This window comes from Trachypithecus francoisi, unplaced genomic scaffold (genome assembly GCF_009764315.1).
Source record: "Trachypithecus francoisi isolate TF-2019V2 unplaced genomic scaffold, Tfra_2.0 Lachesis_group4, whole genome shotgun sequence".
Lineage (NCBI taxonomy): Eukaryota > Metazoa > Chordata > Mammalia > Primates > Cercopithecidae > Trachypithecus > Trachypithecus francoisi.
In genome coordinates, this window is record NW_022681469.1 from 138,299,347 (window position 1) to 138,312,524 (window position 13,178).

A 13,178-nucleotide genomic window follows, 5' to 3' on the forward strand; every position below is an offset into this window, starting at 1 on the left:
GAATGGCGGAAACCCAGGAGGCGGAGCTTGCAGTGAGCTGAGATCTGGCCACTGCACTCCAGTCCGGGCGACAGAGCGAGACTCCGCCTCAAAAAAAAAAAAAAAATAAAAAATAAAAAAAAAAAAAAAAAAATAAAAAATTAATAAACAGTCTCACTGTGTCACACAGGAGCAATCTCGGCTCACTGCAACCTCCACCTTCCGGGGCTAAAGCAATTCTTTTTTTTTTCCCCCCACAGGAAGAAAAAGTACTTTTTATTTAATGACCAAGTACACACACATTCACACACACACATATAACCAAAAAAAATTTTTTTGCTCTTATCACGTGGGATGCATTGTGAAATGTTCTCCATTCTTTCATTTAAAGAAAAATGCTAGTCACCTTTTAGTAAAAATATTTCACAAATCACTAATATATTACAATGCATAACTGCTCTAGAGCATTAACAATGCTAAGCTATAATTTTAGGGAAATAGATACTGGTGCTCCTTCTTAGAATTAGCCCATGTGGTATTTTAGGTACTCAACTCAGAGAAAAAAAAAATGTAACATAGCCTTGTTACCATGTATCCAGCCTGGACATGGTACATGCTTTTAATGAGCTTAAATCACCTACCTTCCTAGGCCAAGATCTGAGGGAATGACTTGCAACTATGTAACAGGACCCTTTGTCTGTACTATACTTTTTTTTTTTTTTTTTTGAGACAGAGTCTGGCTCTGTCGCCCAGGCTGGAGTACAGTGGCCAGATCTCAGCTCACTGCAAGCTCCGCCTCCTGGGTTTCCGCCATTCTCCTGCCTCAGCCTCCCGAGTAGCTGGGACTATAGGCGCCCGCCACCTCGCCTGGCTAGTTTTTTTGTATTTTTTAGTAGAGATGGGGTTTCACCATGATAGCCAGGATGGTCTCGATCTCCTGACCTCGTGATCCACCCGTCTCGGCCTCCCAAAGTGCTGGGATTACAGGCTTAAGCCACCGCGCCCGGCCTGTACTATACATTTTATATGTCTTTTTGTACATTGTTTCACTTGTTCCTCACAAGGACTCTGTGAGGTAGGGAGGGGGAAATATCAGCTGCACTTTATAGATAATGAAGTTAAGATTCAGAGAGGTTAAGTGACTTTCTCAGTTACCATATACCTAGTACAAAGCAGAGACAAAATAAGAACTATTAACTTTTAGGTTCGAGGCCTTTTTCTCTAAACCACATAGCTTCTGAGAGTATAATCTAACCCAAAATATTTTTACTGCTTCATCCTCATTTTCTTATTGTTAATTCAACTTTTTACAGAATACCATAAAAGACCTAATTCTAAATTCATCATGCTAAATTTATGCTTCTCTATCAATGTAAACTTATGGCCACAGAACACACTTTTTTTTGGAAAGCACTGTCACTTTGGCTCTAAAGGAACATAAGCAATATAAAAAGCCCCAGAGGCCAAGGAAATTGAAGCGAAATCAGAAGAAGGGATATCAAATGGAATGTATTAATGAATTTTACTCCCTTTAAGCTTGTACTTTTGTGAGAGGGTTCAATGGAGAGCTTTAATGCAGATGAGACTTGAAGCTTTTGAAGAAGATCTAAGTCTTGATGAGGTTGTTCAAACTCAGATCTTGAATGCATAATGATGATAGGCTATGGTCTTCAAAAACATTGTACTTGATGCTCTTCCACAGTGCTAGGATTGGAATGCCACAATACATATTGATTCATGTTTTTGTCCATTAATGGTCTGTGGGTTTCTTTAAATGAAGTCCATTTTAGAGTCCATAGATATCAGTGTTCTGCAAAACTGTTGGGGAGTGGAGGCTCCCAAAAGACCCCAGACACTCTGCCCTGCCCATGGCATCACCCTGTAAAGTGATTCTTGTGCCTCAGCCTCCTGAATAACTGGTTATAGCCACGTGCCACCATGCCCAGCTAAGTTTTGTATTTTTAGTAGAGACAAGGTTTCACCATGTTGGCCAAGCTGGTCTCGAACTCCTACCTCAAGCAATCTGCCTACCTCAGCCTCCCAAAGTGCTGGGATTACAGGTGTGAACCACTGTACACAGTCTAATAAAAGTAATTTTTAAGTAAAATTAAAGTTTATGTGCAAAGAAAGCATTTGGTGTTAGCTTATTTGCCAGGAAAGTTTTTTTTTCCCCCCTAATTGTATGTAAAGTAAAATTGTGTCTTACAAAGGATGGAGTCTTGGAGTTGATGAAACACAGTTAAGAAATAACTGGGTGTGTAGCATGGTTTGCTTAACTCTTCTCTACTGCTATTCAATACTTTAACTTACTGTCTCTTTTTTGGAACTTCTCAACTTTTATCATTGTTACTTGTAATAGTAATTACTATATAAACTTAACCTACTTAATCCTTTACAATAAATAAAAAATTTATACATTTAATGATTTGATAATAAATTCCTATGGTTCAAAAGGTGCAAAGGATATACAGGGAAAAGTCTCCTGCCCAAGACTGTCCCTAGCCATCCAATTCCCCTCCTGGAGGGGCAACCAGTGTCGAAGTATTCTTCTAGAAATATATATATATATTCTACTTATTCCTCTCCCTTTTTATAATACTAATTGTGGCATTCTCTGTACCACTATTGTCTTGATATTTACTGGTTGCTCTTGCTTACATTATATACATTAAAAACTTACATGCAAAATTTGTAGCCACACAATAGTGCCAGCAAGTTGGCAGGCAAGTATGATTACAGCTAACAGATAATTATACTGAGGCCCAAAGAGGTGAAAGTGATTTCCTCAGTGATGGAGCTCAGACTCAGACCTGAGTCTTCTCACCCTGTGAGGTGAGCACAGGAATTCGATGTGTGAGTGAACTAGTTTCTTTCAAGTCACACCATTCTTCCTTGAAATGCCAGTTAGCATTCAAAACTCCTGGGTGCTGGTTGGAGTCTATCAATAGGGATCCACACGCGGCCTTTCAGGGATCATTAAGTGCGGGTAGAACTGTTGATCACACCTCTAAAGGGGCCATGGATTCTGCATACCGGCAGTGCAAAAGCATAGAGGTGTGGAAAACCTTGTGAGGTAGAGGGAATTGGTCTGTGCTGCTGGTTTTTCCTGCCCCTGGCTGTTCATGTAACCTCTTCAGGATTTGCCTTAGCAGTTCTATCATAGAGCTTATTTATCTATGCAGTATCGCAACGAATGTAAACTATTCCCCTGCACCGTGATAGTGGAGGTGCTGACGGGCACATAGCAGAGAGGTAAGCAAAAAGGAACTGTTCCACAGAGATTTCTGTAGCTCTTGCATTTCTGAGCCTGTCCTCGGTCCCCTTGTGTGACCTCAGTTATTCCCAAGTTAAATTCTCTTTTGACCACTCCTAATGCTGCTTCCTGAATGCTTTCCAAGTATAATTCATTTTACTTACGAGGAAATGGGTTCAGATATATTCGATACTATTAGAATTGGCCAGTGGTATACTGGTGGACATTTAAAGATCAACCCTCGGGGAGAAAACATGGCCCTGATTTGTAGCATTTGCTGGCTTCTGTGATGTTCATACTTCCATCTTGGCTGATTAAATTTGAAGTGAAGGGGATAAATGCAGGATGGCCAGAGAGGTGGTTACTGAAATGATCAGCGTGTCCAGAGCCATATGGTGAAATCAGGAGAGTTTGTGTAGATAGGACAGTGTTTGGTTTAGTTCAGAGATGGTGTCCCATAAAGGGAATCTAGTTGTGGTATAATCCCCGATCCCCACTGGTGCAGTGTTAGACTTTGGCTCAAGTGCCAAAGTCTCCACATTCAGAGCCCTAGGACTTACCACATAACCAGTGGTGACTAGGGTGCTTGGGATGGTGGTTGGGGAGGCAAAATAGAGAGATTAGCGCTTCTTTGGTGCTAAGTGCTTCCATACATTAATTCATTAGCCCAGTAGTAAAACCTGGCACCTATCCTCCCAGAACTCTCTCCTGGGCTGCTTTGCTTCCATATCCTCAGCACCTGGGGGCCTAGGGATGTCTTCTACCTGAGGAGGTGGGAGGCTAGGCTTGGAGGTAAGGCAGAACTACATGTGACTGACTTTTTGCCTGCCCTCTTCCAGCTATGTACCTTGAGTAGGTAACTTCATCTCTTTACAATTCAATTTCCTAATGTATAAAATGGAAATGATCATACCTACTTCTCTGGTATCTTTATAGCAGGGAGTAGACTCCTATGACCCACCTTGTCTCTAACCCACTCCTGAGGCCTAGGAGCCTCCTCCCACCAGGAGAATTCCTTCCAGCTACCAAGATTGGTGTGTAAAGGCAGCATCCCCAGCATACAGCAGCTCTGACCCACTATCTTGTGTTCTAGGAATTAACCGACTTGCAGAGGGATCCTCCTGCCCAGTGTTCCGCGGGACCTGTGGGTGATGACTGTAAGTATTTTGGGGAGCTTCAGGTTGTAGGAGGATTGTAATTAAGATACCCAAATTTAGGCCGGGTGTGGTGGCTCATGCCTGTAATCCTAGCACTTTGGGAAGCCAAGGTGGGTGGATTACCTGAGGTCAGGAGTTTGAAACTAGACTGGCTAACATGGCGAAACCCTGTCTCTACTAAAAGTACAAAAATTAGCTGGGCATGCTGGCACGCGCCTGTAATCCCAGCTACTTGGGAGGCTGAGGCAGGAGAATCGCTTGAACCCGGGAGGCAGAGGTTACAGTGAGCCGAGATCGTGCCACTGCACTCCAGCCTGGGCAACAGACTCTGTCTAAAAAACAAACAAGCAAAACCAAACAACCAAATTATCAGCCAAGCAGCATTTAAGAAAACCAATCAGTTATTTTCCCTTCATTTGCTTGTGAATGGCTTTTTCATTTGAGGTCTAGGCCATGAGTTCACAGCAGCTTGGCTGGTCAGGTTATACTCAAAGTAGAACCTGCATTGCCTCTCATGTCCCATAGTCACCGCTTCCCTCTTCTGGCGCATGAGAAAGCCAGCTTGGCCTGAGGAGTCACATCGGCTGCTGGAAAGTGCCCTTGGCCAAGTCAAACTTGGGTGCTGGTGTAAATATTGTTGGAGTTGGTCTAGAGGACCTGGTGCTGCTGCAGCTCCTGGGAGCAGAGCAAGACAGCCAAGGAGGGGCCGGGCAGGGTAGGGCAGTGGTCACTTGCCTCTGCCAAGGGGAAGGGCAATCCCTATTATTTTCTCCCACTTCCACTCTTCCCTGGGGGAGACTGAAGAAGCAGTTCTGGGCAGCTTCTCGGGAGAGAGAGGGAGAAGCAGCACTGCCTGTTCCAGGCCTCTGTCATCCCTCACAGGTGGTGGCTGAGGCTGAGCTACCCAGCACTGCTTCAGGGTTTCCAGGTCTGTCCTCTGCCCACTCACCTTGCCTCCACTTTGCGGGCTTCTTGGGGTCTGGAACACCAATCCTTCCCTGTGAGGCTTCAGTAACTGCAGCCGTAGGAAAGTAGGTGGGGAGGGGAGATACTATGTGTTCAAGGAGAGTGGTGCAAGAGGTACATATACCAAAGAATCAAAAACAGACTGAGACAGAATGTGTATGCCAATGTTCACAGCACCATTATTCATGATTTTCAGAAGCTGGTAACAACCCAAGTGCCCATCAGTGGAAAATAGATAAACAAAATATGGTTCTGATACATATTACAACATGAAAACCTGCGAAGTGAAATAAGCCAGAAAGAAAATAATGAATATATGATTCCACTTACATGAAATATCTAAATTAGGCAAATTCATAGAGACAGATGATAGATGAGAGATTACCTGAGGCTGATGGGAGGGGAAATAGAAATATTGTTTCATGGGTACAGAATTTGTTGGGGGTGATGGAAAGTTTTAGAAATGGATGGGGAGATGGTTTTACAGCATCATGAAGGCATATAATGCCACAGAATTGTACACTTAAAAGTTGTTTAAATTGCATATTTTATTATATATTTTTTACTACAATAAAACAAAAATTTCACAAAGCTGGAAAAAAAAAAGAGGGCATGCCAACATATGTACGCCTGCATGTCCTGGGAGGGGACTGAGCTTAGAGAAGCCAGGGGTAGGCAGATGGAGCCACTGAAAATGGAGGACTCTAAAGGCTCTACGTGGGAGTTTAAATCTCGTTTTTGGAGCAGAGCAGAAATGTTTCCCAGCTGCCTATGCAGAGTGTAAGAAACAAGAACGACTCTGCTCCACTGTCTCCTGGTACCTGCTCATCACTCTGCTCCTCACTAATCAGCTATTACCTCATGTTGTCCTCATAAGCACCCCAGGTCTCTATAGCATGCTTCCCCTCTTACCTGTCATTTAAGATAATATCAGATTAGGCCGGGCGCGGTGGCTCAAGCCTGTAATCCCAGCACTTTGGGAGGCCGAGACGGGCGGATCACGAGGTCAGGAGATCGAGACCATCCTGGCTAACACGGTGAAACCCCGTCTCTACTAAAAATACAAAAAAACTAGCCGGGCGAGGTGGCGGCGCCTGTAGTCCCAGCTACTCGGAGGCTGAGGCGGGAGAATGGCGTAAACCTGGGAGGCGGAGCTTGCAGTGAGCTGAGATCCGACCACTGCACTCCAGCCCGGCGACAGAGCAAGACTCCGTCTCAAAAAAAAAAAAAAAAAAAAGATAATATCAGATTAAACTGGGGTTGCTGTAAACTTGAACTAGTTCTTGTTTAGCCTTAGCTGTCTAGAGGCAGCTCCCTGATGCTCAGCTCAGCTCAAACTTACCTTGCACCAGAGCCCAGGCTAAGAGAGGCTAGCTAGCATCAAGGCCAGCCACCACAGTCAGAGCTCAGTGGGTGGAAGCTAGCCTTTGGGGCCATTTCACACCCGCCTCGTGGACTCACAGCCATTTCCAGCATCCCTCCTCTGTATCTTTTCTCATCCTCTTGCTTTTGGGGCCTTCTCTTCTGACTCTGCCCTCAAGCCCTGCTTAGTGTCCCAGCAGCCCTCAGGGTTAAAGTGAACAAGACCAGAGGATTCTAACCTGTTCTGAAATATATTATCAAAAACACTTTTATTTAATAAAGAATTCCATTCACATTAACATTAGGCAAAGATATATCTTCTTTCAATTAATGATTAGCATGAATTGGAATAAAAACAGTCAAAGCAAAAAAAAAAAGTGATATTTTCATTAACTCAGGCAGCCTTATATAGGTAAAGATGTTCTCTTCAGCACCATTTCTTGAAATATTGAAAAGCGCTCATGGGCCACCTTGACTACTTTTTTTTTTTTTTTTTTTTGAGACGGAGTCTCGCTCTGTCGCCCAGGCTGGAGTGCAGTGGCCGGATCTCAGCTCACTGCAAGCTCCGTCTCCCGGGTTTACGCCATTCTCCTGCCTCAGCCTCCCGAGTAGCTGGGACTACAAGCGCCCGCCACCTCGCCCGGCTAGATTTTTATATATTTTTTTTAGTAGAGACGGGGTTTCACCGGGTTAGCCAGGATGGTCTCGATCTCCTGACCTTGTGATCCGCCCGTCTCGGCCTCCCAAAGTGCTGGGATTACAGGCTTGAGCCACCGCGCCCGGCCCTTGACTACTTTTGAATACCTCTAGGGGCTTAGGAAACTTCTGCCCTAGTCCCTGCACTTGTGCTCCCACCCCAAACCTTGGTGCTTCCCTGGGCCTCCTGTTGGGTAGAGCCTGTGGGGTACTTAAACAGGTGACAGGAAGCCCAGGACAGGACCAGGTCTGAAACTTTGGGCTAATTCCATATCCACTATGAATCCATGAGACAGAATTCTCTTGAGAATAACAGGTCCTTCAGATGATCCCAGCAACCCATTCCTGTGGGTGAGTAGGCATTTTCCACAAAGGCCCTAGAGTCAATATCCCTGGGACCATTTGTATGACTTGGGAACCTTGAATGTGAGTGTTTGGGCCACACTAGGTTAGCCTTGCTGAAACACAGGAGCTGTTCTGGGAATGGGTAGAGCAGTGAAAGTCACCTGAGATGCTGGAGAGGGTGTAGGGTGTGATGTGCAGCAAGAGGAGGCTCTAAACTCCTGCCAAATGGTGGCGACCTGGAAGGGAAGCATGAGAGGGGTTCATCGTGACCTTGTTACTGAGTGCCCAGAGCACAGGGCACTGCCCAGGGGGTGGGCAGGAGAGGACTCAGATGGAGGCAGCACCCGTGAGGCTCCAGGGCCATGGGCAGTTGGCTCCTGAGAGAGACTTTTTGAAGAGGGCTTCAGAATAGATCAGGGGAAGAACCAAGGAATAGAAGGGTTTATACAGAGCAGTAAGGAAAATGGCTGAAACCTAGCCAAGGCTTCAATTCTGTGCAAAGAACTGACTGAATTGTAGTCACTGGCATTTGTGTAGTAAAGAATTTAATCTTGGCTAAGCACAGTGTCTCACATCTGTAATCCCAGCACTTTGGGAGGCTGAGGCTAGCAGATTTCTTGAGCCCAGCCTGGACAACATGGTGAAACCCCATCTCTACAAAACAACAACAACATAAATAATTCAATCTTGTCCCCAAAAGATCTGGCCATCATCCTTAACACATAGGGGGCGATCTCTAAGATATCATACCTGATAGGAATGTCTTTATTTGGCTGGAAGCTTTGATGCACACCAACAATGTGATTTAGGGTGAGGAATGGCCATACCAAGTAGACCAACCATGTGATTTAAGATGAGAGCCTAGCCCGGGCAACATAGCAAGACCTCATCTCTACAAAAATGAAAAAATAAAAGTAAAAAAATTAGCCAGAAGTGGTGGCACATACCTGTTGTCCCAGCTGCTCAGGAGGTTGAGGCAGAAGGATAGCTTGAACTCAGAAGTTTGAGACTGCAGCGAGCTATAATCATGCCACTGCCCACCAGCCTGGGTGGCAGAGTGAGACCATCTCAAAAAAATAAAAAAATAAGGTGGGGACTTGGATCATGCCTGGAGGAGCCGGAGACTGGAGCCTGAGATCAGCCCTATGGGCATTCAAATCAGTCAGTCACGCTCTCAGGGTAGAGCCCCAATAAGAATTCTAAATACGGAGGCTCCAGTGAGCATCCCTGATTGGGTGCTCTGTGTGTGTTGCCATACAGCAGTGCCAGGAGAGTAACACATCCCGACTCCACGGAGAGAGAAGAATGGAAGCTCTGCGTTTGGACCCTCCTGATGTTAACTTATGCTGTTTCCCTGTGATAACCAGCAATCTTGAGCACACCCGCTTTCAGTGAGCTCTGGAAGTCCTAGGCCGTTATCGCATCTTGGGTGGTTTGGGGAACCCCAGTCTTGCAGTTGGTGTCAGAAGTGAGTGCATCTCATGTGAACAGTGCCCTGTAATTTAGCAGTGCGTTTTCAGTAGAATAGACATGTTTCTTGGGGGGTCTCTTACATGCCCATCTCTCTTTTGTCTTGTAGTGTTCCACTGGCAGGCCACCATCATGGGCCCGGTAGGTAGCAGCTGCTGAGCACACCACTCCAGTTTTGCTTCTTGCACTTTGGGCTTAGCACATGCACTGATCTCTTCCTGTGTCTCATCATTCCAGAATGACAGTCCTTACCAAGGAGGTGTTTTCTTCCTGACCATCCACTTTCCTACGGATTACCCGTTCAAGCCCCCAAAGGTGAGGTGCCCCTCACAACTCCCCTGATGTTTGGATGAAGGACAGCATGTAACAAGGGGCCCTTCAAGTCAGGTATAGGTAAAAAGAGCTGTACGTGGGGCTTCTTTGAGGGCCCACCACTCCACCCTATGGTGACAGCCTCCCAGGACTTTAACCACTGGACTTTGGGAATTAGCACCTGTTGTGACCAAGGGTCAGTGGGGTGAGCTGGTGCTGGCCTCCTTACTGAGGCCACAGTTTGAATGCTTCTCCTTGTGACTGTAGCTGAGTCTGGTCATGTCTCCAGGCTCTGGCTCCCTTCTCTGCGGTCCCTTAGAGTTAGGACAGGGGTTCTCAGCTGGGGTGATTTTGCTATTGCCCCAGGGACATTTGGGCAACATCTTGGGATATTTTGGGTTATCAAAACTGTGGTGAGGGGGTACTACTGGTATCTAGTGGGCAAAGGCCAGGGTATCCCAGGGATTCCCTACAGTGCCTAGAACAGCCTCCCTTCCCATGACAGAGAATGATCAGCCCCAAGTGTCAATAGTGCCAAGGTGGACACACCCTGGTTTAGGACTGGTGAGTCACACCTTCACTTTCCTTTATTAAGTTAAAAGAATAGCAAGCCTCCTTTGCCCTTCACGCACACACCATCCCATCAGTGGAGTTTTAGAGAGCAGTGCCACCAAAGGGAAGGAGAAGCCCAGGGAGCTGCCTCAACCACCCTGCCCTAGCATGTCTTGTGCACTGCAGGTTGTCTCATCCCCTGGACCCTTGCACCTCATACTCCTTCTTACCTGGGCTCTGCATGGGTGGCTGAGCCTGCTCTGAGGCTCACAGTCCTGTGGAGGAGGCAGGGCATTTAGCGTGTGAGCCAGTCAGCACTGTCAGCACTGGGGAAGAGCACAAGCAGTGGTTGGCAGCAGGAGCTGGGGTGGTGGGGAGATCGCCCTGAGAAGGGGGAACTGCAGAAGCTCAGCAAGGGGCCAGACGGGTCCCCAGGAAACTGCCCCAGGGGAGTGAGTGTGTGAGGAGTTGGGAAGGAGGCCAGAGGGGTACGGATGGCCCCAGGAGTAGGGTCTGCACGCCGTTATGGGGATTGCCACACCAAAATGATCACTCTGCTGCCTTGTGGAGAAGAGGCTGGGTTCAAGCGATTCTCCTGCCTCAGCCTCCTGAGTAGCTGGGACTACAGGCACTTGCCATCACATGTGGCTGATTTTTGTATTATTTTTAGTACAGACAGGGTTTCACAATGTTGGCCAGGCTGGTCTCGAACTCCTGGCCTCTAGTGATCCACTTGCTTCCACCTCCCAAAGTGCTGGGATTCCAAGTGTGAGCCACCACGCCTGGCCAGGTTGTGCATTTTGGCAAGACTTACTCAAAAGTCCTGCATCTGCATCAGACACCTTAGCCGAGGGATTGTGACGTTGCTGTGTCTTACTACCTTGACTTGGCCTTGAGTTTGAGTCAGAGGCTTAGCTGCTGTTTTGCGTGTTGTTTATCTGAGTCAGTGTGAAGAAGCCACTTCTGTGCTCGCCAGCTGCAGCTCTGTCCAGACATCGCCACCAGAGGCTACCTGGTGCCTGAGCATTTTAAATCTTGGTTAAATATGCTTAGGATCCCAGAGACCTTTTAAGCTTTTGGCAAGGGAGTGGGGTGTGCTGAGCAGGGCAATGACAGATGCTAAAATAGCTTTGCCACATTAGAGTACAACTGCTGTTCAAGGGGCTTTGGTTGAAAAATCATGAACATGCTTCACGGTGCTCTGATCCACCCCTTCTCCCTTACCCTCTGGAGAGACTGTGGCAGTGTCTATCAAGTAGTAATTTTCTAGCTTATCTCTTTCATTACTGTGTGAGCAGCTGAGGATTTTCCTTAAACAGATATGGATGTAGTCCTGAATGTCTGTTGGGCGTTTTCAGGGTAACTAATTGCCCAAGGACAAAGGAGAAACAGTGATTATTATTATTTCTAAATTATTTTTTTTTTTTTTTGAGACACAGTTTCGCTCTTGTCACCCAGGATAGAGTGCAGTGGCATGATCTCGGGTCACTGCAAGCTCCTCCTCTCGGGTTCAAGTGATTCTCCTGCCTCAGCCTCCCAAGTAGCTGGGATTACAGGCACCCGCCACCATGCCTGGCTAATTTTTTGTATTGTTAGTAGAGATGGGGTTTTGCCATGTTGGGCAGGCTGGTCTTGAACTCCTGACCTCAGGTGATCCGCCCGCCTCAGTCTCTCAAAGTGCTGGGATTACAGGTGTGAGCCACTGCGCCCAGCCAACAGTGGTTATTATTATTATTATTATCGCCCAGCCAACAGTGGTTATTATTATTATTATTATTTTTTTTTTTTTTTGAGACGGAGTCTTGCTCTGTCGCCCAGGCTGGAGTGCAGTTGCCGGATCTCCACTCACTGCAAGCTCCGCCTCCCGAGTTTACGCCGTTCTCCTGCCTCAGCCTCCCCCACCCCCCTCCCCACCCCCCCCCAGTAGCTGGGACTACAGGCGCCCGCCACCTCGCCCGGCTAGTTTTTTTTTTGTATTTTTTAGTAGAGACGGGGTTTCACCGTGTTAGCCAGGATGGTCTCGATCTCCTGACCTCGTGATCCACCCGTCTCGGCCTCCCAAAGTGCTGGGATTACAGGCTTGAGCCACCGCGCCCGGCCGGTTATTATTAAAAGACTAAGAAGTAAGCTCTGTGGGTGAGTTGGGATTATTTTAGCAAGGAGAGATGTGAGCTAAAAGGTGACAGTGACATTCTATGAGGGAAGAAAGTGCTTCTGTCTTTTAAAAACCTCCTTCTACAGGGGAACAGGAGCAACTGGATTTATGGTTTGGCACAAATTTTCTGACAATAGGAGGAATCTGGCAAGATTGAATGGTCTTTATTGGAGATATTGAGGCAGATACTTAATATCTGAGATGATTTTGAAGTTTGACCCTTTCTGGGAAAAATTATATGGTAATAGATGTTCGAGCTCACATGCACATAACTCTCTTCTCATATTCGAAAGTAAGTTTAGCCGGGCGCGGTGGCTCAAGCCTGTAATCCCAGCACTTTGGGAGGCCGAGACGGGCGGATCACGAGGTCAGGAGATCGAGACCATCCTGGCTAATATGGTGAAACCCCGTCTCTACTAAAAAATACAAAAAAACTAGCCGGGCGACGAGGCGGGCGCCTGTAGTCCCAGCTACTCGGGAGGCTGAGACAGGAGAATGGCGTGAACCCGGGAGGCGGAGCTTGCAGTGAGCTGAGAGCCGGCCACTGCACTCCAGCCTGGGTGGCAGAGCAAGACTCCGTCTCAAAAAAAAAAAAAAAAAAAAAAAAAAAAGAAAGTAAGTTTATTAAAAACTATATCAAACATGCAAAAAATGGTAGATAATGATGTAAAGGATGTTTGTGCATCTCCATCTAGCCTAAGAAGTACCAGTGAGTTCTCAGAGCTAGCAGAGGAGGCAAAATCCTTTTTTTTTTTTTTTTCGAGACGGAGTCTTGCTCTGTCACGCAGGGTGGTGTGCAGTGGTGCAATCTCAGCTCACTGCAACCTCTGCCTCCCGGATTCAAGCAATTCTCCTGCCTCAGCTTCCCAAGTAGCTGGGATTACAGGCATGTGCCACCACACCTGGCTAATTTTTTTGTATTTTTAGGTAG

At 46.6% G+C, this 13,178-nt stretch overlaps 1 protein-coding gene across 7 annotated transcripts in view; it reads left to right on the forward strand.

The window, feature by feature from the left end:
• The window catches only part of UBE2D4 (ubiquitin conjugating enzyme E2 D4 (putative)), a 36,779-nt gene that overhangs the window by 9,497 nt on the left and 14,104 nt on the right, over positions 1-13,178 (forward strand). For 5 of the 7 annotated variants that reach the window (XM_033194006.1, XM_033194001.1, XM_033194003.1 and 2 more), the window contains exons 2-4: positions 4,326-4,389; positions 9,338-9,369; positions 9,466-9,543. In XM_033194006.1, the coding sequence (XP_033049897.1) occupies positions 4,326-4,389; positions 9,338-9,369; positions 9,466-9,543 (174 nt within the window). The remainder of the gene's footprint in view (positions 1-4,325; positions 4,390-9,337; positions 9,370-9,465; positions 9,544-13,178) is intronic. The other 2 variants (XM_033194007.1, XM_033194002.1) reach the window with 1 other exon arrangement.